The 23,804-nt window shown below is 42.7% G+C and overlaps 1 protein-coding gene across 1 annotated transcript in view; it reads left to right on the top strand.

Annotated features, from left to right (window-relative positions):
* The window catches only part of ptk7b (protein tyrosine kinase 7b), a 214,491-nt gene extending 197,616 nt beyond the window's left edge, over positions 1–16,875 (top strand). The window contains exons 13-20 of the mRNA XM_045700655.2: positions 1,195–1,322; positions 3,246–3,446; positions 5,190–5,348; positions 5,594–5,826; positions 7,831–7,911; positions 8,208–8,359; positions 13,725–13,903; positions 15,080–16,875. Of these exons, the coding sequence (XP_045556611.1) occupies positions 1,195–1,322; positions 3,246–3,446; positions 5,190–5,348; positions 5,594–5,826; positions 7,831–7,911; positions 8,208–8,359; positions 13,725–13,903; positions 15,080–15,240 (1,294 nt within the window). The 3' untranslated portion in view covers positions 15,241–16,875. The remainder of the gene's footprint in view (positions 1–1,194; positions 1,323–3,245; positions 3,447–5,189; positions 5,349–5,593; positions 5,827–7,830; positions 7,912–8,207; positions 8,360–13,724; positions 13,904–15,079) is intronic.
* Positions 16,876–23,804: the final 6,929 nt, after the last annotated feature.

Below are 23,804 nucleotides of genomic sequence, written 5' to 3'. Positions count from 1 at the left end.
TCATCCATGGTTACCTGCAAGGAAACACGTGCCGTCATCATTGCTTTGCACAAAAAGGGCTTCACAGGCAAGGATATTGCTGCCAGTAAGATTGCACCTAAATCAACCATTTATCGGATCACCAAGAACTTCAAGGAGAGCGGTTCAATTGTTGTGAAGGCGGCTTCAGGGCACCCAAGAAAGTCCAGCAAGCACCAGGACCGTGTCCTAAAGTTGTTTCAGCTGCGGGATCGGGGCACCACCAGTACAGAGCTTGCTCAGGAATGGCAGCAGGCCGGTGTGAGTGCATCTGCACGCACAGTGAGGCAAAGAATTTTGGAGGATGGTGTCAAGAAGGGCAGCAAAGAAGCCACTTCTCTCCAGGAAAAGCATCAGAGACAGACTGATATTCTGCAAAAGGTACATGGATTGGACTGCTGAGGACTGGGGTAAAGTCATTTTCTCTGATGAATCCCCTTTCCGATTGTTTGGGGCATTTGGAAAAAAAGCTTGTCTAGAGAAGACAAGGTGAGCACCAACATCAGTCCTGTGTCATGCCAACAGTAAAGCATCCTGAGACCATTCATGTGTGGGGTTGCTTCTCAGACAAGAGAGTGGGCTCACTCACAACTTTGCCTAAGAACACAGCCATGAATAAAGAATGGTACCAACACATCCTCCGAGAGCAACTTCTCTCAACCATCCAGGAACAGTTTGGTGACGAACAATGCCTTTTTCAGCATGATGGAGCATCTTGCCATAAGGCAAAAGTGATAACTAAGTGACTCGGGGAACAAAACATCGATATTTTGTGTCCATGGCCAGGAAACTCCCCAGACCTTAATCCCATTGAGAACTTGTGGTCAATCCTCAAGAGGCGGGTGGACAAAAAAACAACACCAATTCTGACAAACTCCAAGCATTGATTATGCAAGAATGGGCTGCAAATATTGACTCTTTGCATCAACTTCATGTAATTGTCAATAAAAGCCTTTAACACTTATGAAATGCTTGTAATTATACTTCAGTATTCCACAGTAACATCTGACAAAAAAGACACTGAAGCAACAAACTTTCTTCCTTCTTCCTTTCTTCCTTTATTTCTTCTCTCTCTCTTTCTCTCGCTCCCTCTAACTCTATCACTCTTTTTCTCTCACTCTCTCTCTTTCTACCCCCCCCCCTCTCTCTCTCTCTCTCTCTCTCTCTCTTTCTCAGGTTCCAGTTAATGGTCAATGGCTCTCTGGTGATAACAGATGTCACCACGGACGACACAGGCAAATACACCTGCATTGCCGGAAACAGCTGCAGCATCAGTGACCGTGTGGCACAGCTCTACGTAGTGGGTAAGTCTCTCTCTCATACAGATGCACACACATACACACAAAAGGATGCCACCCCCATCATGTTACTGTGTGTGCGTGCGTGTAGCAATCACGAGGACTGGATGAGGACTGTAATTAACCACTCAGCCATCTGAGCATTCTAATAACCTGTCTCGCCAGAGTCATTGGTGAAGTGACAGGGACAGACCTTAGATTGAATCAACCCTCTCTCACATACACTGTGGCTCCTCCTTGTGCTTGGGCTTGTAGTTTAAAATAGGATGTTCAGGGTTTTGTATTATTCCAACCTCTCCCTGTGAGGGGTTAAAGGAGGCAGACCATTTAGTTTGCAGAAGTAGTTCATTGTAGGACAGAGGAATTCATTCAGCGTTTTGTTCCAGTTTCTAAGGCTCTGGTTAGAAATGGATGATGTGAGTCTGAAATCTTTGGATGTTTTTTTCTTTGCCAGTTTCCTTAACAAAAACATTCAAGAAAAGAAAGCTTGGAACTGTAGCCCTTTACACTCGTACTGTACCCGTATACGGATAGAAATTTGAATTTGGACACTGATAAGAACCTAAATTGGAACGCAGTGGCTGTACAGTAACATGCTATAAATTACGTCAGTGCTCAGGCTCTGCGCTTTACAGAGCTGTATGGGTTTTGACTGACAGCCGTTCTGAACTTGAGCACCGCACGCGACAAGAAGTTGCCCCCATCCCTCCCACTAACTGGGAAACGTTTTACTATTTTTTTTGTCTGAGTGAGAGAAATGCTGTAAATTACTATAGTTTTTTTATTCGCAGCAGAATGCACCTATGACTCATTTCAATGCGCACTCTAAAATTACAATCTGTTTCTCTGAATTGCCTTGTAAAAGCCTATCACTGTAAGGTGGTATTTTATAACTTAGCTGGTCTTGTTGACAATAGAACAAGCTTTCAAATGATGCCCACCTGACCCAGATTGTTATTTATAATGGGACACTTTTTCGATTGCGTAAACAATAACAGTATTTGTGTGATGGCGGGGATGCAGGGCTGTGTTCCAAACAAAACAACTACAAGTGTGCTTGCTCTAGTTCCTCAACGGCACAGGTAGGAGAGCTCAAAAAAGCACCTTATAGTTGAAGACTCTTCTTTGAGACATAAAAGTGCATTGGAATTACTTAGCAACTGTGCACAGTTTGGAGAGGTGTGTAGCCACTTGGAGACACCAGTTAGTCCTCTCACTTAACATTTTTTATTATGTTGCACCTACCCCATATTTTCCAGGAATATTCTTATCATGTTACTGAATGTATCCACATTCTTTTCAGATTACGTTATCAACAAATGCAGCGAAAAGTACAGTAAATGTAAAATGCTCATAAAATCAACAGTGGAATGTTTGGATTCAGTCTTGTGTCAGGTGAAATGTTGTGTCCTTAAATTTGGTCTAAAAATGTTTACACTTGTTCCCTTTCAATTGCTACAATGCTTATGCATTTCATATTTCTTCTGTAAGAAACATTTTTATTTAACCCTGTTCATATAGGCCAATTCCCACAAGTGTAAAGGGTTAATGATCCACATGATGTGTATTCAATATTACTTGGATGGACACACAACACTATTTTCTCAAGCAGTGGGTACCAGATTGAAGAACATACCAAGCTGAGATATGTCTACCCATGTTCAATACCATCTGTTGTGTATATGTCTCAATCCCAAATATTAACTACCACAACTCACTCCATCGTCACAGCAAACCAGGCTGTTATTTTTAAAGTGAATGTATTCTCAATAATCTACATGGATAAATAAAAGTAACATCTGATGAACTATCACTTCAACTTTAATTAACACAGCTCATTCTGATAAACAAAGAGAATGTGCTCTCATCAACCTACCTGGATCAATAAAATAAATAACCATAATGTCCTTTCTCCTCTGTCTTTGGCAGAGAAACCGGTGCAGACATTGGTGGACCATGAAGAGAAGGCACCCTATAAAATGATTCAGACTATAGGTTTGTCTGTGGGGGCGGCCGTGGCCTACATCATCGTGGTGCTGGGCCTCATGTTCTACTGCAAGAAGAGACGCAACGCCAAGAGACTGCAGAAGGGCCAGGAAGGAGAGGAGCCCGAGATGGAGTGTCTTAACAGTGAGTTGGGGGGATAGGGGTGGGGGTGGTTTGGTGGGTGAGTGGGTTTCACAAGTGGCTCGTTTGCATCAATACCTTAACTAAAACCACTACAAAGGTTTTTGCTTGCAAACTTAAGTTTTGAATCACGACGTTCTGGCATGTCTGCCTCTTGATTTGTTGGGAGACTCCCCGATTTTTTTTCCCCCCCTTCACTTGTCAACGTAGGCAGTGACGTAGGTCCTCTATGCCAAAAGAGTCCCTCGTTGAAACCAGACCCTATTCACTGTTGCCTAGGGACTGGTTTTCCAGACTAAGCGTCAATTCCAGGTGGGTTTCTGAGTAAATTCACTGTTTGCTATAATCTTGTGTAGGCTACATGTCTGGCAAGTAGTTGTGTCTTTGTGTGTCACGGAATAAACATTTATTTATGAGTCTGATGTGTGTCTGAATGCTCCTACCTACATCATGCTCTGCCCGTACATGTTGAACATTTTGTGCTCACTCATACCCAATTGACTTGCTACCACCTTGTGGCTGCCAAGAGCATTGCAAGGAAAGTGCAAAAGTCACCATAGTCAAATACCTGGGTTTTGAGTTGTTTTATATAATTTGGTAAGAGTCTTTAAGATTAAGTAAGCAAAACTGGGGTGCTCTCCTTACAAACTAAATACTTATCTTTGTGAAGTTAATCCACATATAATGGCTCCATTTGTTCCCTCTCATCTGCACAACCAGACACTAATCTAAGGCCGGCAGCATACCACTCTGCATCCCGCTGCTGGCTGGCTTCTGAAGTTAAGCAGCGTTGGTCCTGGTCAGTCCCTGGATGGGAGACCAGATGCTGCTAGAAGTGGTTTTGCAGGGCCAGTAGGAGGCACCCTTTCCTCTGATCTAAAAAAAAATATCTGAATTCCCTACGGCAGTGATTGGGGACATTGCCCTGTGTAAGTCCCGTGTGGCTCAGTTGGTAGAGCATGGTGTTTGCAACGCCAGGGTTGTGGGTTCGATTCCCACGGGGGACCAGTACGGAGAAAAAAAATGTATGAAATGTATGCATTCACTACTGTAAGTCGCTCTGGTTAAGAGCGTCTGACTAAAATGTAGGGTGCTGTCTTTTGGATGGGATGTTAAAAGGGTGTCCTGACTCTCTGTGGTCACTAAAGATCCCATGGCACTTATTGTCAGAATAGGGGTGTTAACCCCAGTGTCCTGGCTAAATTCCCAATGTGAGTGTCATGGCCACCTAATTATCCCCAGTTTAAAATTGGCTCATTCATCTCCTCTCCCCTGTAACTATTCCCCAGGTTGTTGCTGTAAATGAGAATGTGTTCTCAGTCAACTTACCTGGTAAAATAAAAATCTCAGGTTTGGCACTGAAGTGCTCTAAGTAGGGGTTACAGACTCAGGGAACTTTTCTCTCTGATTTCAAAATATTACCATTATTATAAAATGGTTATTAAATATTTCTAATCATCAAACTGGAGTATGTTTGAATCGTGTTGTGCAATATCTGTCCACATTACTGTCTGCACATTTTCTTGTGGATTTCCCATCACATTTTGGTATTTTATGACACAACATTCGGTGTGTTTCAGGGGATCATTTTGACCAAGGTGAGGTGCAGAATCGCTTATCTTGACCACATAATGTGTAGTTATTTTGGATGCAAAGTGATTTGTACATCAATGATTCTGTGCAGTCCGACTGCAATGTAGTCAATCTCAAACATGCACATTGTGTAATGTGGTTGATGTCCACCAGGAGGGGCTGTACAGCAGAATGGCCACACCACCGCTGAGATCCAGGAAGAGGTGGCTTTGACCAGCATGGGCACCACGGCGGCAGCAGAGAAGCGCCATAGCAGTGCCAACGAAAAGCTTCAGTTCCCCCGGGCAGACCTACACACCATCACTACACTGGGTAAGATGGTCACGTGGGTATGAGGAGTGAGTCTAATTGACAACGAGCCGAACAGCTGTGTAACTGGAGTGAACACATTTTCATTCACTTACTTAATTTCACCTCTATTTACCAGGTTTGTATTTACTCCTAACCCTGGAAGAAAATGTTGGCATATCTGAGTGACCCTCTAATCTCTGACCTGTGCGTGTGCGTGCCTACCTGTCTGTCCGTCTGTCTTCCTGCCTGCGTCTGTCTGTGTGTAGGGAAGGGTGAGTTTGGTGAGGTGCTGCTGGCCAAGGCGAAGGGCATCGAGGAGGGTGAGGAGGAGACAGTGGTGTTGGTGAAGAGCCTGCAGAGCAGAGATGAGCAGCTACAGCTGGATTTCCGCCGTGAGGCCGACATGTTCTCCAAGCTGAGCCACGGCAATGTGGTGCGACTGCTGGGACTGTGTAGGGAGGCTGAGCCCCACTATATGATCCTGGAGTATTATGACCTGGTAAATACACAAATACATTTGCTCAAAAAGACGCACACACACATACAGTTGAAGTCTGAAGTTTACATACACTTAGGTTGGAGTCATTAAAACTCGTTTTTCAACCACTCCACAAATTTCTTGTTAACAAACTATAGTTTTGGTAAGCCGGTTAGGACATCTACTTTGTGCATGACACAAGTAATTTTTCCAACAATAGTTTACAGACAGATTATTTCACTTATAATTCACTGTATCACAATTCCAGTGGGTCAGAAGTTTACATTCACTAAGTTGACTGTGCCTTTAAACAGCTTGGAAAATTCCAGAAAATTATGTCATGGCTTTAGAAGCTTCTGATAGGCAATTGGAGGTGTACCTGTGAATGTATTTCAAGGCCTATCTTCAAACTCAGTGCCTCTTTGCTTGACATCATGGGAAAATCTAAAGAAATCAGCCAAGACCTCAGAAAAAAAATTGTAGACCTCCACAAGTCTGGTTCATCCTTGGGAGCAATTTCCAAACGCCTGAAGGTACCATGTTTATCGGTACAAACAATAGTACGCAAGTATAAACACCATGGGACCACATAGCTGTCATACCGCTCAGGAAGGAGACGCATTCTGTCTTCTAGAGATTAATGTATTTTGGTGTGAAAGTGCAAATCAATCCCAGAACAACAGCAAAGGACTTTGTGAAGATGCCGGAGGAAACAGGTGCAAAAGTATCTATATCCACAGTAAAACAAGTCCTATATCGACATAACCTGATAGACCGCTCAGCAAGGAAGAAGCCACTGCTCAAAAACCGCCATAAAAAAGCCAGACTATGGTTTGCACATGGGGACAAAGATCGTACTTTTTGGAGAAATGTCCTCTGGTCTGACGAAACAAAAATAGAACTGTTTGGCCTTAATGGCCATCGTTATGTTTGGAGGACAAAGGGGGAGGCTTGCAAGCCAAAGAACACCATCCCACCCGTGAAGCACAGGGTGGCAGCATCATGTTGTGGGGTGCTTTGCTGCAGGAGGGACTGGTGCACTTCACAAAATAGATGGCGTCATGAGGGAGGAAAATGATGTGGATATATTGAAGCAACATCTCAACACATCAGTCAGGAAGTTAAGTTTGGTCGCAAATGGGGCTTCCAAATGGACAATGACCCCAAGCATACTTCCAACGTTGTGGCGAAATGGCTTAAGGACAACAAAGTCAAGGTATTGGAGTGGCCATCACAAAGCCCTGACCTCAATCCCATAAAAAAAATTGTGGGCAGAACTGAAAAAGCGTGTGTGAGCAAGGAGGCCTACAAACCTGACTCAGTTACACCAGCTCTGTCAGGAGGAATGGGCCAAAAGTCACCCAACTTATTGTGGGAAGCTTGTGGAAGGCTACACGAAACGTTTGACCCAAGTTCAACAATTTAAAGACAATGCTACCAAATACTAATTCAGTGTATGTAAACTTCTGACCCACTGGGAATGTGATGAAAGAAATAAAAGCTGAAATAAATCATTCTCTCTACTATTATTCTGACATTTCACATTCTTAAAATAAAGTGGTGATCCTAACTGACCTAAGACAGGGAATTTTTACTAGGATTAAATGTCAGGAATTGTGAAAAACTGAGTTTAAATGTATTTGGCTAAGGTGTATGTAAACTTCCGACTTCAACTGTAGATGCAAACATGAGCGAGCGCACACACATACACACGTGAGCAAGCACAGGCGCATACACACACACACACACACACACACACACACACACACACACACACACCTACATGATAGATGCTGAACAATTGCATACCCACATAGCATAGTGTAACACTCTTATCCATGCTTTGTATTCATGTAGACTATAACAATTGTCTATGCAACGTTGATGAAGTTGTGCAGTTTTACTTGGTACATGTCTCCAAGTGTGTTCTTTTTATTGTTATGCTTCCTACATTTACAAAGTGAACATGTTTTTGACCTTTTTTTTATCTCTTTCCTTTCTCTATTTCTATTTCCTTGGAAATAGGGAGATCTGAAACAGTTCTTGAGAATCTCCAATAGCAAAGATGAGAAAATCAAGTCTCAACCTCTCACCACCAAGACCAAAGTAAGTAGCGTTCACTACACTTTGGATGTAATTTGCTCATTTCATTTGAAAAACAAGCACACGACACATGCCATTATGCCCCCTTTAATGGAAACATTCTGTTCCAGCTTTAGGGCACACAGGTGTCTGCATTTTGATGCAAACTAGTCCTTTTTTCTTTTGACAACTTTAAAAAACCCTACTATCTAAAACCTTTTTGATTCAGGCCATCTCTCTCTCTCTCTCTCTCTCTCTCTCTCTCTCTCTCTCTCTCTATCTCTATCTATCTCTATCTCTATCTCTATTCATCTACCCAGGTATCCATCTGTACCCAGGTGGCTCATGGGATGGAGCACATGTCCAATCACCGCTTCGTTCATAAAGACCTGGCCGCCCGTAACTGCCTGATCAGCGGCCAACGCAGCGTCAAAATCTCAGCTCCAAGCCTCAGCAAGGATGTTTACAACAGGTAAGAGATGGGGCCTGCAATTGCATTTTTTATTTCACCTTTATTTAACCAGGTAGGCTAGTTGAGAACAAGTTCTCATTTACAACTGCGACCTGGCCAAGATAAAGCAAAGCAGTGTGACACAAACAACAACACATAGTTACACATGGAATAAACAAACATACAGTCAATAATACAATAGAAAAAGTCTATATACAGCATGTGCAAATGACGTAGGATAAGGGAGGTAAGGCAATAAATAGGCCATGGTGGTGAAGTAATTACAATATAGCAATTAAACACTGGAATGGTAGAGGTGCAGAAGATGAATGTCCAAGTAGAGATACTGGGGTGCAAAGGAGCAAGATAAATAAATAAATACAGTATGGGGATGAGGTAGTTGGATGGGCAATTTATAGATGAGCTATGTACAGGTGCACTGATCTGTGAGCTGCTCTGTCAGCTGGTGCTTAAAACTAGTGAGGGAGATATGAGTCTCCAGCTTCAGTGATTTTTGCAGTTTGTTCCAGCCATTGGCAGCAGAGAACTGGAAGGAAAGGCGGCCAAAGGAAGAATTGGCTTTGGGGGTGACCAGTGAGATATACCTGCTGGAGCGCCTGCTACGGGTGGGTGCTGCTATGGTGACCAGTGAGCTGAGATAAGGCGGGGCTTTACCTAGCAGAGACGTGTAGATGACCTGGAGCCAGTGGGTTTGGCGATGAGTATGAAGCGAGGGCCAGCCAACGAGAGCGTACAGGTCGCAGTGGTGGGTAGTACATGGGGCTTTGGTGACAAAATGGATGGCACTGTGATAGACTGCATCCAATTTGTTGAGTAGAGTGTTGGAGGCTATTTTGTAAATTACATCGCCGAAGTCGAGGATCGGTAGGATGGTCAGTTTTACGAGTGTACCGTAATTTCCAGACTATTAACCTCTCTGGGCTAGGTGGCACCAAATCGTCCCACCTACGTAACAGCCAGTGCAATCCCGTGGCGCGTTATTCAAAAACCTTAGAAATGCAAAACCTTAAATTTTTCAAACATATGACTATTTTACACCATTTTAAAGATAAGACTCTCGTTAATCTAACCACACTGTCCGATTTCAAAAAGGCTTTACAACGAAAGCAAAACATTAGATTATGTCAGCAGAGTACCCAGCCAGAAATAATCAGACACCCATTTTTCAAGCTAGCATATAATGTCACATAAACCCAAACCACAGCTAAATGTAGCACTAACCTTTGATGATCTTCATCAGATCACAACCCTAGGACATTATGTTATACAATACATGCATGTTTTGTTCAATCAAGTTCATATTTATATCAAAAACCAGCTTTTTACATTAGCATGTGACTAGCATGTGACTAGCATTCCCACCGAACACTGCCGGTGAATTTACTAAATTACTCACGATAAACGTTCACAAAAAGCATAACAATTATTTTAAGAATTATAGATACAGAACTCCTCTATGCACTCGATATGTCCGATTTTAAAATAGCTTTTCGGGGAAAGCACATTTTGCAATATTCTCAGTAGAAAGCCCGGCATCACAGGGCTAGCTATTTAGACACCCAGCAAGTTTAGCACTCATCAAAGTCAGATTTATTATAAGAAAAATGTTATTACCTTTGCTGTCTTCGTCAGAATGCACTCCCAGGACTTCTACTTCAATAACAAATGTTGGTTTGGTCCAAAATAATCCATCGTTATATCCAAACAGCGGCATTTTGTTCGTGCGTTCAAGACACTATCCGAAAGGGTAAATAAGGGTTACGAGCATGGCGCAATTCGTGACAAAAAAAATCTAAATATTCCATTACCGTACTTCGAAGCATGTCAACCGCTGTTTAAAATCAATTTTTATGCCATTTTTCTCGTAAAAAAGCGATAATATTCCGACCGGGAATCTGCATTTAGGTAAACAGACGAAAAAAAATAAAGCATTCGGTCGACTCGGGCACGCGCCTAAGCCCACAGTACTCTGAGCGGCCACTTGCCAAACGCGATAAAGTGTTTCAGCCAGAGCCTGCCTCGATATCGTTCAGCTTTTTCCCGGGCTCTGAGAGCCTATGGGAGCCGTAGGAAGTGTCACGTTAGAGCAAAGATCCTAAGTCTTCAATAAAAACAGCCTAGATGAAACACATCTTGTCAGACAGGCCACTTCCTGCATGGAATCTTCTCAGGTTTTGGCCTGCCATATGAGTTCTGTTATACTCACAGACACCATTCAAACAGTTTTAGAAACTTTAGGGTGTTTTCTATCCAAAGCCAATAATTATATGCATATTCTAGTTACTGGGCAGGAGTAGTAACCAGATTAAATCGGGTACGTTTTTTTATCCGGCTGTGTCAATACTGCCCCCTAGCCCTAACAGGTTAAGCGCACCTGAATATAAGCCGCACCCACTGAATTTAAAAAATATATATATTTTGAACATAAATAAGCCGTACATGTCTATAAGCCGCAGGTGCCTACCGGTACATTGAAACAAATTTACACAGGCTTTAATGAAACACGGCTTGTAACAAAAATAAATAGGCTTTAACGAAACATGGCTTGTAACAAAAATAAATAGGCTTTAACAAAACACGGCATGTAACAAAAAATACTAAATTTGCAGTACCGTAAGCTTTAGTTGTCTTTTTGCACTGAGTCAATTCCTCACGCTGCTGTTTCCAACGTCTTATCGACTCATTAAGACCAAGCTCCCGTGCAGCAGCTCTAATTCCTTTTCCAACAGCCAGATCAATCGCCTTCAACTTGAAAGCTGCATCATATGCATTTCTCCGTGTCTTTGCCATGATGAGGTTGACAAAATGACTACCGTAATCAGAATGATGGGAAGTTTGAGAGCGCTCGATTTAATCTAAACCGTAAACAAAAAAGTTGTTTGACCTTAACCCGTTTGGCAATTTCATTGGTCTAATGAAAGCTTCATGCCGCCAAAAAACTGAGCACGTCACAGAATGTGTTTTTTTGGAGCAAAAAATTTGAAAGCGGGAATAATCCATATATTAGCCGCGTCATTGTTTAAGCCGCGAGGTTCAAAGCTGGGAAAAAAGTTGCGGCTTATAGTCCGGAATTTACGGTATGTTTGGCAGCATGAGTGAAGGAGGCTTTGTTGCGAAATAGGAAGTCAATTCTAGATTTAATTTTGGATTGTAGATGCTTAATGTGAGTCTGGAAGGAGAGTTTACAGTCTAACCAGACACCTAGGTATTTGTAATTGTCCACATATTCTAAGTCAGAACGTCCAGAGTAGTGATGCTGGACGGGCGGGCAGGTGCGGGCAGCGATCGGTTGAAGAGCATGCATTTAGTTTTACTTGCATTTAAGAGCAGTTGGAGGCCATGGAAGGAGAGTTGTATGACATTGAAGCTCGTCTGGAGGTTAGTTAACACAGTGTCCAAAGAAGGGCCAGAGGTATACAGAACGGTGTCGTCTGCAAAGAGGTGGATCAGAGACTCACCAGCAGCAAGAGAGACATCATTGAATTATACAGAGAAGAGTCGGACCGAGAATTGAATCCTGTGGCACCCCCATAGAGACTGCCAGACGTCCGGACAACAGGCCCTCCGATTTGACACACTGAACTCTATCAGAGAAGTAGTTGGTGAACCAGGCGAGGCAATAATTTGAGAAACCAAGGCTGTTGAGTCTGCCGATAAGAATGTGGTGATTGACAGAGTCGAAAACCTTGGCCAGGTCGATGAATACGGCTGCACAGTAATGTCTCTTATCGATGGCGGTTATGATATCGTTTAGGACCTTGAGCGTGGCTGAGGTGCACCCATGACCAGCTCTGAAACCAGATTGCATAGCGGAGAAGGTACGGTGGGATTCGAAATGATCGGTGATCTGTTTGTTAACTTGGCTTTCGAAGACCTTAGAAAGGCAGGGTAGGATAGATATAGGTCTGTAGCAGTTTGGGTATAGATTGTCTCCCCCTTTGAAGAGGGGGATGACCGCGGCAGCTTTCCAATCTATGGGAATCTCAGACGATACAAAAGAGAGGTTGAACAGGCTAGTAATAGGGGTTGTAACAATTTTGGCAGATAATTTTAGAAAGAGAGGGTCCAGATTGTCTAACCCAGCTGATTTGTAGGGGTCCAGATTTTGCAGCTCTTTCAGAACATCAGCTATCTGGATTTGGGTGAAGGAGAAATGGGGGAGGCTTGGGCGAGTTGCTGTGGAGGGCTGTTGATCGGGGTAGGGGTAGCTAGGTGGAAAGCATGGCCAGCTGTAGAAAAATGCTTATTAAAATTCTCAATGAAAGTGAATTTATCGGTGGTGACAGTGTTTCCTAGCCTCAGTGCAGTGGGCAGCTGGGAGGAGGTGTTCTTATTCTCCATGGACTTTACAGTGTCCCAGAACTTTTTGGAGTTTGTGCTACAGGATGCACATTTCTGCTTGAAAAAGCTAGCCTTTGCTTTCCTAACTGCCTGTGTATATTTGATCCTAACTTCCCTGAAAAGTTGCATATTGCGGGGGCAATTCGATGCTAATGCAGAACGCCACAGGATGTTTTTGTGCTGGTCAAGGGCAGACAGGTCTGGAGTGAACCAAGGGCTATATCTGTTCCTGGTTCTACATTTTTTGATTGGAGCATTCTTATTTAAGATGGTGAGGAAGGCACTTTTAAAGAATAACCAGGCATCCTCTACTGACGGGATGAGGTCAATATTCTTCCAGGATACCCGGGCCAGGTCGATTAGAAAGGCCTGCTCGCTGAAGTGTTTTAGGGAGCGTTTGACAGTGATGAGGGGTGGTCGTTTGACCGCAGACCCATTACGGATGCAGGCAATGAGGCAGTGATCGCTGAGATCTTGGTTGAAAACAGCAGAGGTGTATTTGGAGGGAAAGTTGGTTTGGATGATATCTATGAGGGTGCCCGTGTTTACTGATTTGGGGTTGTACCTGGTGGGTTCATTGATAATTTGTGTGAGATTGAGGGCATCAAGCTTAGATTGTAGGATGGCCGGGGTGTTAAGCATGTTCCAGTTTAGGTCACCTAGCAGCATGAGCTCTGAAGATAGATGGGGGGCAATCAATTCACATATGGTGTCCAGGGCACAGCTGGGGGCAGTGGGTGGTCTATAGCAGGCGGCAACGGTGAGAGACTTGTTTCTGGAAAGGTGGATTTTTAAAAGTAGAAGCTCGAATTGTTTGTGTACAGACCTGGATAGTAAGACGTGTGTAGTTACGGTCTATCATGTGAGAAGAAAGTATAGCAAAAGTGTACTAGGATGATCTATGCAGCCATTGTTAATTGTAAAGTCAAGACAAAATAGTAACATAGTTTAATTATGTGCATGATAACATCTTGACACTCTCTCTCTGTTTGCCTGTCTTTCTGTCTTGACTGTCTGTCTGCAGTGAGTACTACCACTACAGGCAGGCGTGGATCCCCCTGCGCTGGCTCCCGGCCGAGTCTGTGTTTGAGGATGACTTCTCCACCAAGTCAGATGTCTGGGCCTTTGGGGTGCTCATGTGGGAGGTGTTCAACCACGGGGAACTGCCATACACCAAACTCAGTGATGACGAGGTGCTGGAGGGTCAGTATAAATCAATAGAAATGTACTTAGTGCCCACTAATCTGTGTGCTCCATTGGCTGAGCAATCACTGTTCAGATATCAATCTTGCAAAGGGTACTGGGCCTGTCCGAATACCCATACTTGCGTATTAAATAGTAGGCTGATTGGGTATGAGAAAATAGAATGTTTTATAGTATGTGAAAATTTCTAAGATGTAGTATGCTTTAAATGCAAAGATGTCATACTCATTTGGGCTTTTCATCCAATATGAATTCGCTGCACACAATTGAGGAAGAGAATCGTCTTTCCAGGCCCACATGTTGTTATGTTCGTTGTAAAGATTGGACCAAGGTGCAGCGTGGTAGGCGTACATTTTAAATGTATTAAATCAACACCGAAACAAAACAAATGAAAATGTAACGTTCAGTAGGGCATACAGCACAGTACCAAAAACAAGATCCCACAAACTGAGGGGAAAAAGGCTGCCTAAGTATGATCCCCAATCAGAGACAACGATAGACAGCTGCCTCTGATTGGGAACCATACCCGGCCAACAAAGAAATAAAAAAACTAGAATGCCCACCCAAATCACACCCTGACCTAACCAAATAGAGAAATTAAAAGGCTCTCTAAGGTCAGGGCGTGACACATGTGTTTGACAACAGCCTATAATCAGATAAGGTGATGCGCTGTACCAAAATGCACGAATGGAGGGAAACAACACAATTGTGCATTAGATGATGCATTCTCAGTATGGACAAGCCTAGTATGTTAATATTTTTTTATTACATATACGTTTTTACTAAACAGTCAATTCTAAATAGTATGCAGTTTTAGTAAGTAGTAGGCAAGACAGATTTCAGACATGGCCACTCTTATGTTCTTGGGGTAACTTGAAGCTATTCTGAAGTGGCTATTCTGAAGTGGCTATTCTCAGTCTCAGAACAGTGATGAATCATTTTCATGGTTCTGTTAGGGGAAAAAGTTGTATTTGGTTGACATTGTATTGAAATGCACTGTACTATAGGTAACCTTGACAAAGAAAGTGGCACATACAGTATCATCATGTTATTATCAAGCTGGGGGCAGGCTGTCTGTCCAATAATTTTTATGAATCCCATACCAGAAACAGCTTTACACCATTCTTATTATGATCTAACCTCCCCTTTTTCTCTGCTCCACTCTTCTCTCCCCAGGTCTGCAGGCCGGCAAGATGAAGTTACCCGTGCTTGACGGCTGCCCCTCCAAAGTCTACAAGCTCATGTGCCGCTGCTGGGCCCCAAGTCTCAAAGAGCGTCCCTCCTTCAGCGAGGTCGTCAACACCCTGGGGGATCTGTCCTCCGACAGCAATGTCTGAGAGGAGGACAACTGAACCCACCCCACCCCAAGGAGTGACATCTCCCCCCGGCCCCCCCCCCCCCCCCCCCCCAAAAAAGAAACACAGAAATTCTGAATTCTGAGTCACACACATTTCAGGGACCAGGAGTTATTATTTAAAAGGGCGTGTGGATAAGAACAAGAGAACACTTTTGTTATACCAATGGATTGGATACATACCGTTGAGCGTGTGTAGATGGTTTCATGTGAGGAGGACACGAGTGCCATGACTTTACATTTGCCTTAATTGCAGCATGGAAGGCATGCCCGCTGACGCTGTCCCTTTTGGCCCGTGTGGTTCCAGTGGGCCCATGCCTGGCATGAGTCTCTCAGGGCTGGTTTGTCCCAGAGACGCACTCCCTCTCTTTTTTTGACCACGCAGCACAGGAACCATAAAAACTAAAGTGCCTCTCCTTGCCTACCTGAACCTCAATCTACCAACTCTAAAGTCCCCCCAACCAATCCAGGAGATCCTAAACTACTTTTATCCATCAGGGGGAACTTTCTGTATGTGCTGGACTGGACTCACCACCTGAAAGCTGTATCTAGTGTGTTTCAGACTTGGAATTTGCAGCCTCTAATATGTGCCACTGATGCTGTTGTCTGAGCTGTTGTTCTGATATCTATTGAAGAGGCAAGATCTGAGTATAAGCACCAATGGACAACATTTTTACTGAGTTTAAACTTGAAAGTCTATTACTCATTGTGTCTGGGGAACTCAGTGGATTGACTTGTCTGTGTTAATTATATACTTTACAGGAACCAAATGTACTATCAAATTTATAGCCAAGGAATATTTTGAGTGAGTGAGTTTAAAAGAAAATCTCTTATGAGTGTGTTACAAGTGTCATTTTAACTCTGAAGTGCTCGATGTCGACCATCATTGATGGGATTACCATATAATAGACCACATATTAGCTGTATAACCATGTTATCACTTTATCAGTCTGTCATTTTTAAATGGCTGGCAATGCTGTATTTTCAGAGGTCCAATCACAATTCCCTTTTCTTTCTAGCTGGTCCAATGATTTTGTGCAATGTTGTAATGTGGACCATCCCACAAGGCAATGTGTACATAATGTAGAAACCATGCACTAACTTCACTTAAAAATATCCCTTTTTATTACTATCATATTGTAGAAGGATGTACCTACGGGAACCTGTTTATTTATTATGAAGGTCCCATCTTTTTTACTCATTCTTTTTCTTCATAAAAAGGTACTTTGAATATCACTTAATGCAGTTGCATATGTATTCAGTCTCTTATGATACATCTCTGTAACACAGTCAGTTTGGTAATACATTTGTTATTACCATGAGCAAAGATGGATGAGAGAGAATCACCAATGCTCTTCAAGGGACTCTTAAGTGCCTGGTAAATGAAGGATTATTAGCTGTTTTTCCGCTTTCCTTTTTCTCAATATCTAATCAAAATGCAATGGTCTTTTTTGTTTGCTAAGACCTTGTTTTTATATATTGTTTTTAGTGCAAAACTGTTTTTATGAATGCTAGGCGCTCACACCTAGGCCTCTTTTTTTTATCCACTTCAGCTAATAATCACAGTAACCTCAATGTATACAAGCTGCTCTCAATAAAGGATCACGTTTTTTTTAAACTGAGGAGTCTTGGCTGTCTTAATTGCTGTGTAACATAGAACTCACTCTGATTGGCCCCATACACACTCAAGTTGTACAACTGATGTACAACGCATTTTGCATGTACGTGATACAACAGAGAGTTCTTTTACACAAAAATGATTACACAAGCATTGTGGAGAAACCACACAATGGTTGTGTAAACATTTTTGTGCAGACAAACTCTCCACTGTGTTGCAAAATAACAGTTGTGCCACAACCATTGTGTCAAATGTGTTGTAGTTGACCAACCTGAATGTGTACAGGGCCATGTAGACTGGAGAGATTGGAGATACTGAAGAGCTATCACTGTAACATGCTGACCAAATCGCTTGCGTGCCATCGCGCGCATGTTGATTTTGTACCCCCACACCAGACACGATCAGGCCACGCAGGTTGAAATATCAAAACAAACTCTGAACCAATTATATTTATTTGGGGACAGCTCGAAAAGCATTAAACATTTATGGCAATTTAACTAGTTAGCTTGCTGTTGCTAGCTAATTTATCCTGGGATATAAACGTTGGGTTGTTATTTTACCTGAAATACACAAGATCCTCTAATCTGACAATTAATCCACAAATAAAACTGTAAACCGAATTAGCTTCAGATGAAACGGTAAACAGAATTTGTTTCTCGTCATCTCTCCTCCTTCCTTCCGGCTTCTTTTTCTTCTTTGGACATTATATGGCGGTTGGCAACCAACTTTACAGCATTACTACAACCGACTGGAGTGTGGACCTCAGTTCATCTTTCAATCACCCACATGGGTATATGCTCCTAAAAACCAATGAGGAGATGACACGTGGGTATATGCTCCGAAAAACAAATGAAGAGATTTGAGAGGCAGGACTTGTTGAGCGTCACAAATGTTTATTTGAATTTTTTTATTTCACCTTTGTTTAACCAGGTAGGCTAGTTGAGAACAAGTTCTCCTTTACAACTGCGACCTGGCCAAGAATAAACAAACATAGTCAATAATACAATAGAAGTCAATAATACAATAGAAAAAGTATATATACAGTGTGTGCAAATCAGGTAGGATAAGGGAGGTAAGGCAATAAATAGGCCATAGTAGCGAAATAATTACAATATAGCAATTAAACACTGGAGTGATAGATGTGCAGAAGATGAGTGTGCAAGTAGAGATACTGGGGTGCAAAGGAGCAAAATAAATAAATTAAATAACAGTATGGGGATGAGGTAGTTGGATGGGCTATTTACAGATGGGCTATGTACAGGTGCAGTGATCTGTGAGGTTCTCTGACAGCTGGTGCTTAAAGTTAGTGAGGGAGATATGAGTCTCCAGCTTCAGTGAGTTTTGCAGTTCGTTCCAGTCATTGGCAGCAGAGAACTGGAAGGAAAGGCGGCCGAAGGACTAATTGGCTTTGGGTATGACCAGTAAAATATACCTGCTGGAGTGCATGCTACGGGTAGGTGCTGCTATGGTGACCAGTGAGATGAGATAAGGAGGGGCTTTACCAAGCAAAGACTTATAGATGACCTGGAGCCAGTGGGTTTGGCGATGAGTATGAAGCGAGGGCCAGCCAATGAGAGCGTACAGGTCGCAGTGGTGGGTAGTATATGGGGCTTTGGTGACAAAACGGATGGCACTGTGATAGACTGCATCCAATTTTCTGAGTAGGATGTTGGAGGCTATTTTGTAAATGACATTGCCGAAGTCAAGGATCGGTAGGATGGTCAGTTTTACAAGGGTATGTTTGGCAGCATGAGTGAAGGATGCTTTGTTGCGAAATAGGAAGCCGATTCTAGATTTAATTTTGGATTGGAGAAGCTTAATGTGAGTCTGGAAGGAGAGTTTACAGTCTAACCAGACACCTAGGTATTTGTAGTTGTCCACATATTCTAAGTCAGAACCATACAGAGTAGTGATGCTGGACGGGCGGGCAGGTGCAGGCAGCGATCGGTTGAAGAGCATGCATTTAGTTTTACTTGTATTTAAGAGCAGTTGCAGGCCATGGAAGGAGAGTTGTATGGCATCGAAGCTCGTCTGGAGATTAGTTAACACAGTGTCCAAAGAAGGGCCAGAAGTATACAGAATGGTGTCGTCTGCATAGAAGTGGATCAGAGAATCACCAGAATCAAGAGCGACATCATTGATGTATACAGAGAAAACAGTCGGCCCGAGGATTGAACCCTGTGGCACCCCCATAGAGACTGCCAGAGGTCCGGACAACAGGCCCTCTGATTTGACACACTGAACTCTGTCTGAGAAGTAGTTGGTGAACCAGGCGAGGCAGTCATTTGAGTGACCAAGGCTGTTGAGTCTGCTGATAAGAATGTGGTGATTGACAGAGTCGAAAGCCTTGGCCAGGTCGATGAATACAGCTTCATAGTATTGTCTCTTATCGATGGCGGTTATGATATCGTTTAGGACATTGAGCGTGGCTGATTTGCACCCATTGGCAGCTCGGAAACCAGATTGCATAGCGGAGAAGGTACGGTGGGATTTGAAATGGTCGGTGATCTGTTTGTTAACTTGGCTTTCGAAGACCTTAGAAAGGCAGGGTAGGATAGATATAGGTCTGTAGCAGTTTGGGTCTAGAGTGTCTCCCCCTTTGAAAAGGGGGATGACCGCGGCAGCTTTCTAATCTATGGGAATCTCAGACGATACAAAAGAGAGGTTGAACAGGCTAGTAATAGGGGTTGCAATAATTTCGGCTGATAATTTTAGAAAGAGAGGGTTCAGATTGTCTAGCCCGGCTGATTTGTAGGGGTCCAGATTTTGCAGCTCTTTCAGAACATCAGCTATCTGGATTTAGGGTGAAGGAGAAATGGGGGAGGTTTGGGCGAGTTTCTGTGGGGGGTGCAAGGCTGTTGACCGAGGTAGGGGTAGCCAGGTGGAAAGCATGGCCAGCCGTAGAAAAATGCTTATTGAAATTCTCAATTATCGTGGATTTATCGGTGGTGACAGTGTTTCCTAGCCTCATTGCAGTGGGCAGCTGGGAGGAGGTGCTCTTATTCTCCATGGACTTTACATCGTCCCAGAACTTTTTGGAGTTTGTGCAACAGGATGCTAATTTCTGTTTGAAAAAGCTAGCCTTTGCTTTCCTAACTGCCTGTGTATGTTGGTTCCTAACTTCCATGAAAAGTTGCATATCGCGGGGGCTATTCGATGCTAACCAAGTTCTATTTTAGCTGTCACGCACGAGCAGAGTGTCTGCAATGATTGAATAACATGTATGTGTACATTTATTTTGCAATTGTCCGGTCTGGTCAGCATGTAAGGAACTTTTGTAGAAGTTAAATAAATATTGTATAAAGCTGTATCTAATCTATTATAGATGGCTAGCTAACGAATTAATCTATTGAACATGAATTGTTGCATTTACCATGGCTGTCATGGTATATGATTATGAATGATTACAATGGATGTTCTGTCGTGGGTGTACATTTTTATGAAGTCTTTGATGTAGATGAATAAAATTTTCAGGTGAAGAGTAGTCAATTTTCTAGGCTTACCCACATCCACTCACAAAGTAATCTTAAAGCTCCACCTCGTGAATCATCTCATCATTGTGCTGATAGAGACCATTGTGTGGATAGAGAGGAGTGGGTGTGGGCGTTTTGACATGCAAATGTGGCCTTTCCGTTACCACTCTCTTCAACCTCTTGGTTCATTCTCTCTTTCACATGGGGATCATCATCATACACCTTCAGGCCATGTGACTTATTATCATGTAGCCCTGTGTGACATGAAACTCTGGGACTGTTCACATTGACCTACTGCTTGTCATAAATTATGATATTGACCCTTGATTGGCCTGATAACGCAATCTCAGTTCCACTCCACACTGCTCTTTCCCATCTGGAAAAGAGGAACACCTATGTGAGAATGCTGTTCATTGACTACAGCTCAACGCTTAACACCATAATCCCATCCAAACTCGTCACCAAGCACGGACGGGACTGTCCAAGCTCTGGACTCTTCTAAAAAAATCTCTAAGCGCTTTCCACATCTGGATTGTGCAACATTTTCCCATTTTTCTTTTCAACATTCTTCAAGCTCTGTCAAATTGGTTGTTGATCATTGCTAGACAACCATTTTCAGGTCTTGCCTGTAGATTTAAGTCATAACTGTAGCTCGGCCACTCAGGAACATTCACTGTCTTCTTGGTCAGCAACTCCAGTGTAGATTTGACCTTGTGTTTTAGGTTATTGACTTGCTGAAAGGTGAATTAATCTCCCAGTGCCTAGTGGAAAACAGACTGAACAAAGTTTTCCTCTAGGATTTTGCCTGTGCTTGGGCCGTTTCTATTTCATCCTGAAAACTCTCGATTACAAGCATAGCCATAACATGATGCAGCCACCACTATGCTAGAAAATATGGAAAGTAATGTGTTGGATTTGCCCTAAACATAACACTGTATTCAGGACAAAAGTTAATTGCTTTGCCAATTATTTTGCAGTATTACTTTAGTGCCTGTTTTGGAATATTTGTATTCTGCTTCCTTCTTTTCACTCTGTCAATTAGGTTATTATTGTAGAATAACTACAATGTTGTTGATCCATCCTCAGTTTTCTCCTATACAGCCATTAAACTCTGTAACTGTTTTAAAGTCACCATTTGCCTCATGGTGAAATCCCTGAACGGTTTCCTTCCTCTCTGGCAACTGAGTTTGGAATGACGCCTGTATCTTTGTAGTGACTGGGTGTATTGATACACCATCCAAAGTGTAATTAACAACTTCACCATGCTCAAAGGGATATTCATCATCTGTTTTTTATTTTTTTACACAGCTACCAATATGTGCCCTTCTTCTTACCGAGGCATTGGAAAACCTCCCTGGTCTTTGTGGTTGAATCTGTGTTTGAAATTCACTGCTCGACTGAGGGACCTTACAGATAATTGTATGTGTGTGGTACAGAGATGAGGTAGTTATTCAAAAATCATGTTAAACACTATTATTGCACACAGAGTGAGTCCATGCAACTTATTATGTGACTTGTTAAGCAAATGTTTACTCCTGAACTTATTTAGGCTTGCCATAACAAAGGTGTTGAATACTTTTTGACTCAAGACATTTCAACTTTTCATTTTTAATTAAATGGTAAAAATGTCAAAAAACATCATTCCACTTTGACATTATGGGGTATTGTGTCTAGGCCAGTGACAAAAAAAATCTCAATTTAATCAATTTTAAATTCAGGCTGTAACACACCAAATGTGTAAAAAGTCAAGGGGGGTGTGAATACTTTCTGAAGGCATAGCTTACATTTTGGTGTATTTTATTTCTCATGTGTTGATCTTTATCTGACCTAGTGTTGTTTCCGTGCCTTTTAAAAGATCTTTTTCTGTTTCGTACCTCTGATATTGAACTCTGCATTGTTGAGGAAGAGCTTGATAGCATTTCATTGTATGGTTTACACCCGTTGTATTCTGCCATGTGACAAACTTTGATTTGGTATAGTCTACAATAAACTACTGACGGCTTGTAGTCCATGGCCCTTGATGGAAGGTGACTTATGGTGTTAATTACCTCTGATATAACGTTAACCTTTTATTACTAAGCGTTTAACATAGGACTGTCAAATGACTTAAAAAATGTATCGAGTTCATCGCATTGTTTTCTGTGCGATTAACTCGATTAGTAATCACATTTTTTTTTTATTGTTCAAATTTGACCCTAATTGAAGCGGCAATCAGCAGTTGAAACAATAACAAAGCGTTCTACCCACCCCCTTCGGTGAAAAGCCGAGGGATGGGCCGAGAAACTGTAACCACTCTCACTGTACACTGAACAAAAACATTTACGATATTTACGATTTTACTGAGTTACAGTTCATATAAGGAAATCGGTCAATTTAAATTAATTAATTAGGCCCTAATCTATGGATTTCAAGACTGGGAATACAGATATGCATCTGTTGGTCACAGGTACCTTTAAAAAAAAAAAGGAAACTAGTCAGTATCTGGTGTGAACACCATTTGCCTCAGGGCAGTTAACCGACTGTTCCTAGGCCGTCATTGAAAATAAGAATTTCTTCTTAACCGACCCCCCTAGTTAAATAAAGGTAAAATTTAAAAGATAATAATAATAATTTTGTGGATTGTGGCCTGTGGAATGTTGTCCCACTCCTCTTCAATGGCTGTGCAAGTTGCTGGATATTGCCAGGAACTGGAACACACTGTCGTACACGTCAATCTAGACTAGAGCATCCCAAACATGCTCAATGGGTGACATGTCTGGTGAGTATGCAGGCCATGGAAGAACTGGGACATTTTCCGCTTCCAGGAATTGTGTAGAGATCTTTGCAACATGTGCATTAACATGCTGAAACACACTGGTGATGGCAGCGGATGAATGGCACGACAATGGGCCTTAGGATCTCATCACGATACCTCTGTGCATTCAAATTGCCATCGATAAAATGCAATTGTGTTCGTTGTCCTTAGCTTATGCCTGCCCATACCATAACCCCACCACCACGGGGCACTCTGTTCACAACGTTGACATCAGCAAACCGCTCCCCCACACAACGCCATACTGTCTGCCATCTGCCCGGTACAATTGGGATTCATCGGTGAAGAGCACACTTTTCCAGCGTGCCAGTGGCCATCGAAGGTGAGCATTTGCCCACTGAAGTCAGTTACGACGCCAAACTGCAGTCAGGTCAAGACCCTGATGAGGACAACGAGTACGCAAATGAGCTTATCTGAGACGGTTTCTGACAGTTTGTGCAGCGATTCTTCGGTTGTACAAACCCACAGTTTCATCAGCTGTCCAGGTGGCTGGTCTCAAATGATCCCACAGGTGAAGAAGCCAGATGTGGAGGTCTTGGGCTGGCGTGGTTACATGTGGTCTGTGTTTGTGAGCCCTTTTGTTAGCTATTTAGCAGTCTTATGGCGTGGGAATAGAAGCTGTTCAGGAGCCTGTAGACTTGACT

The sequence above is a fragment of the Salmo salar genome, chromosome 18, assembly GCF_965601325.2.
Source record: "Salmo salar chromosome 18, fSalSal1, whole genome shotgun sequence".
Classification (NCBI taxonomy): domain Eukaryota; kingdom Metazoa; phylum Chordata; class Actinopteri; order Salmoniformes; family Salmonidae; genus Salmo; species Salmo salar.
Note: the sequence above shows the minus strand (reverse complement) of the source record. Positions and strands in the feature narration are given on the sequence as shown.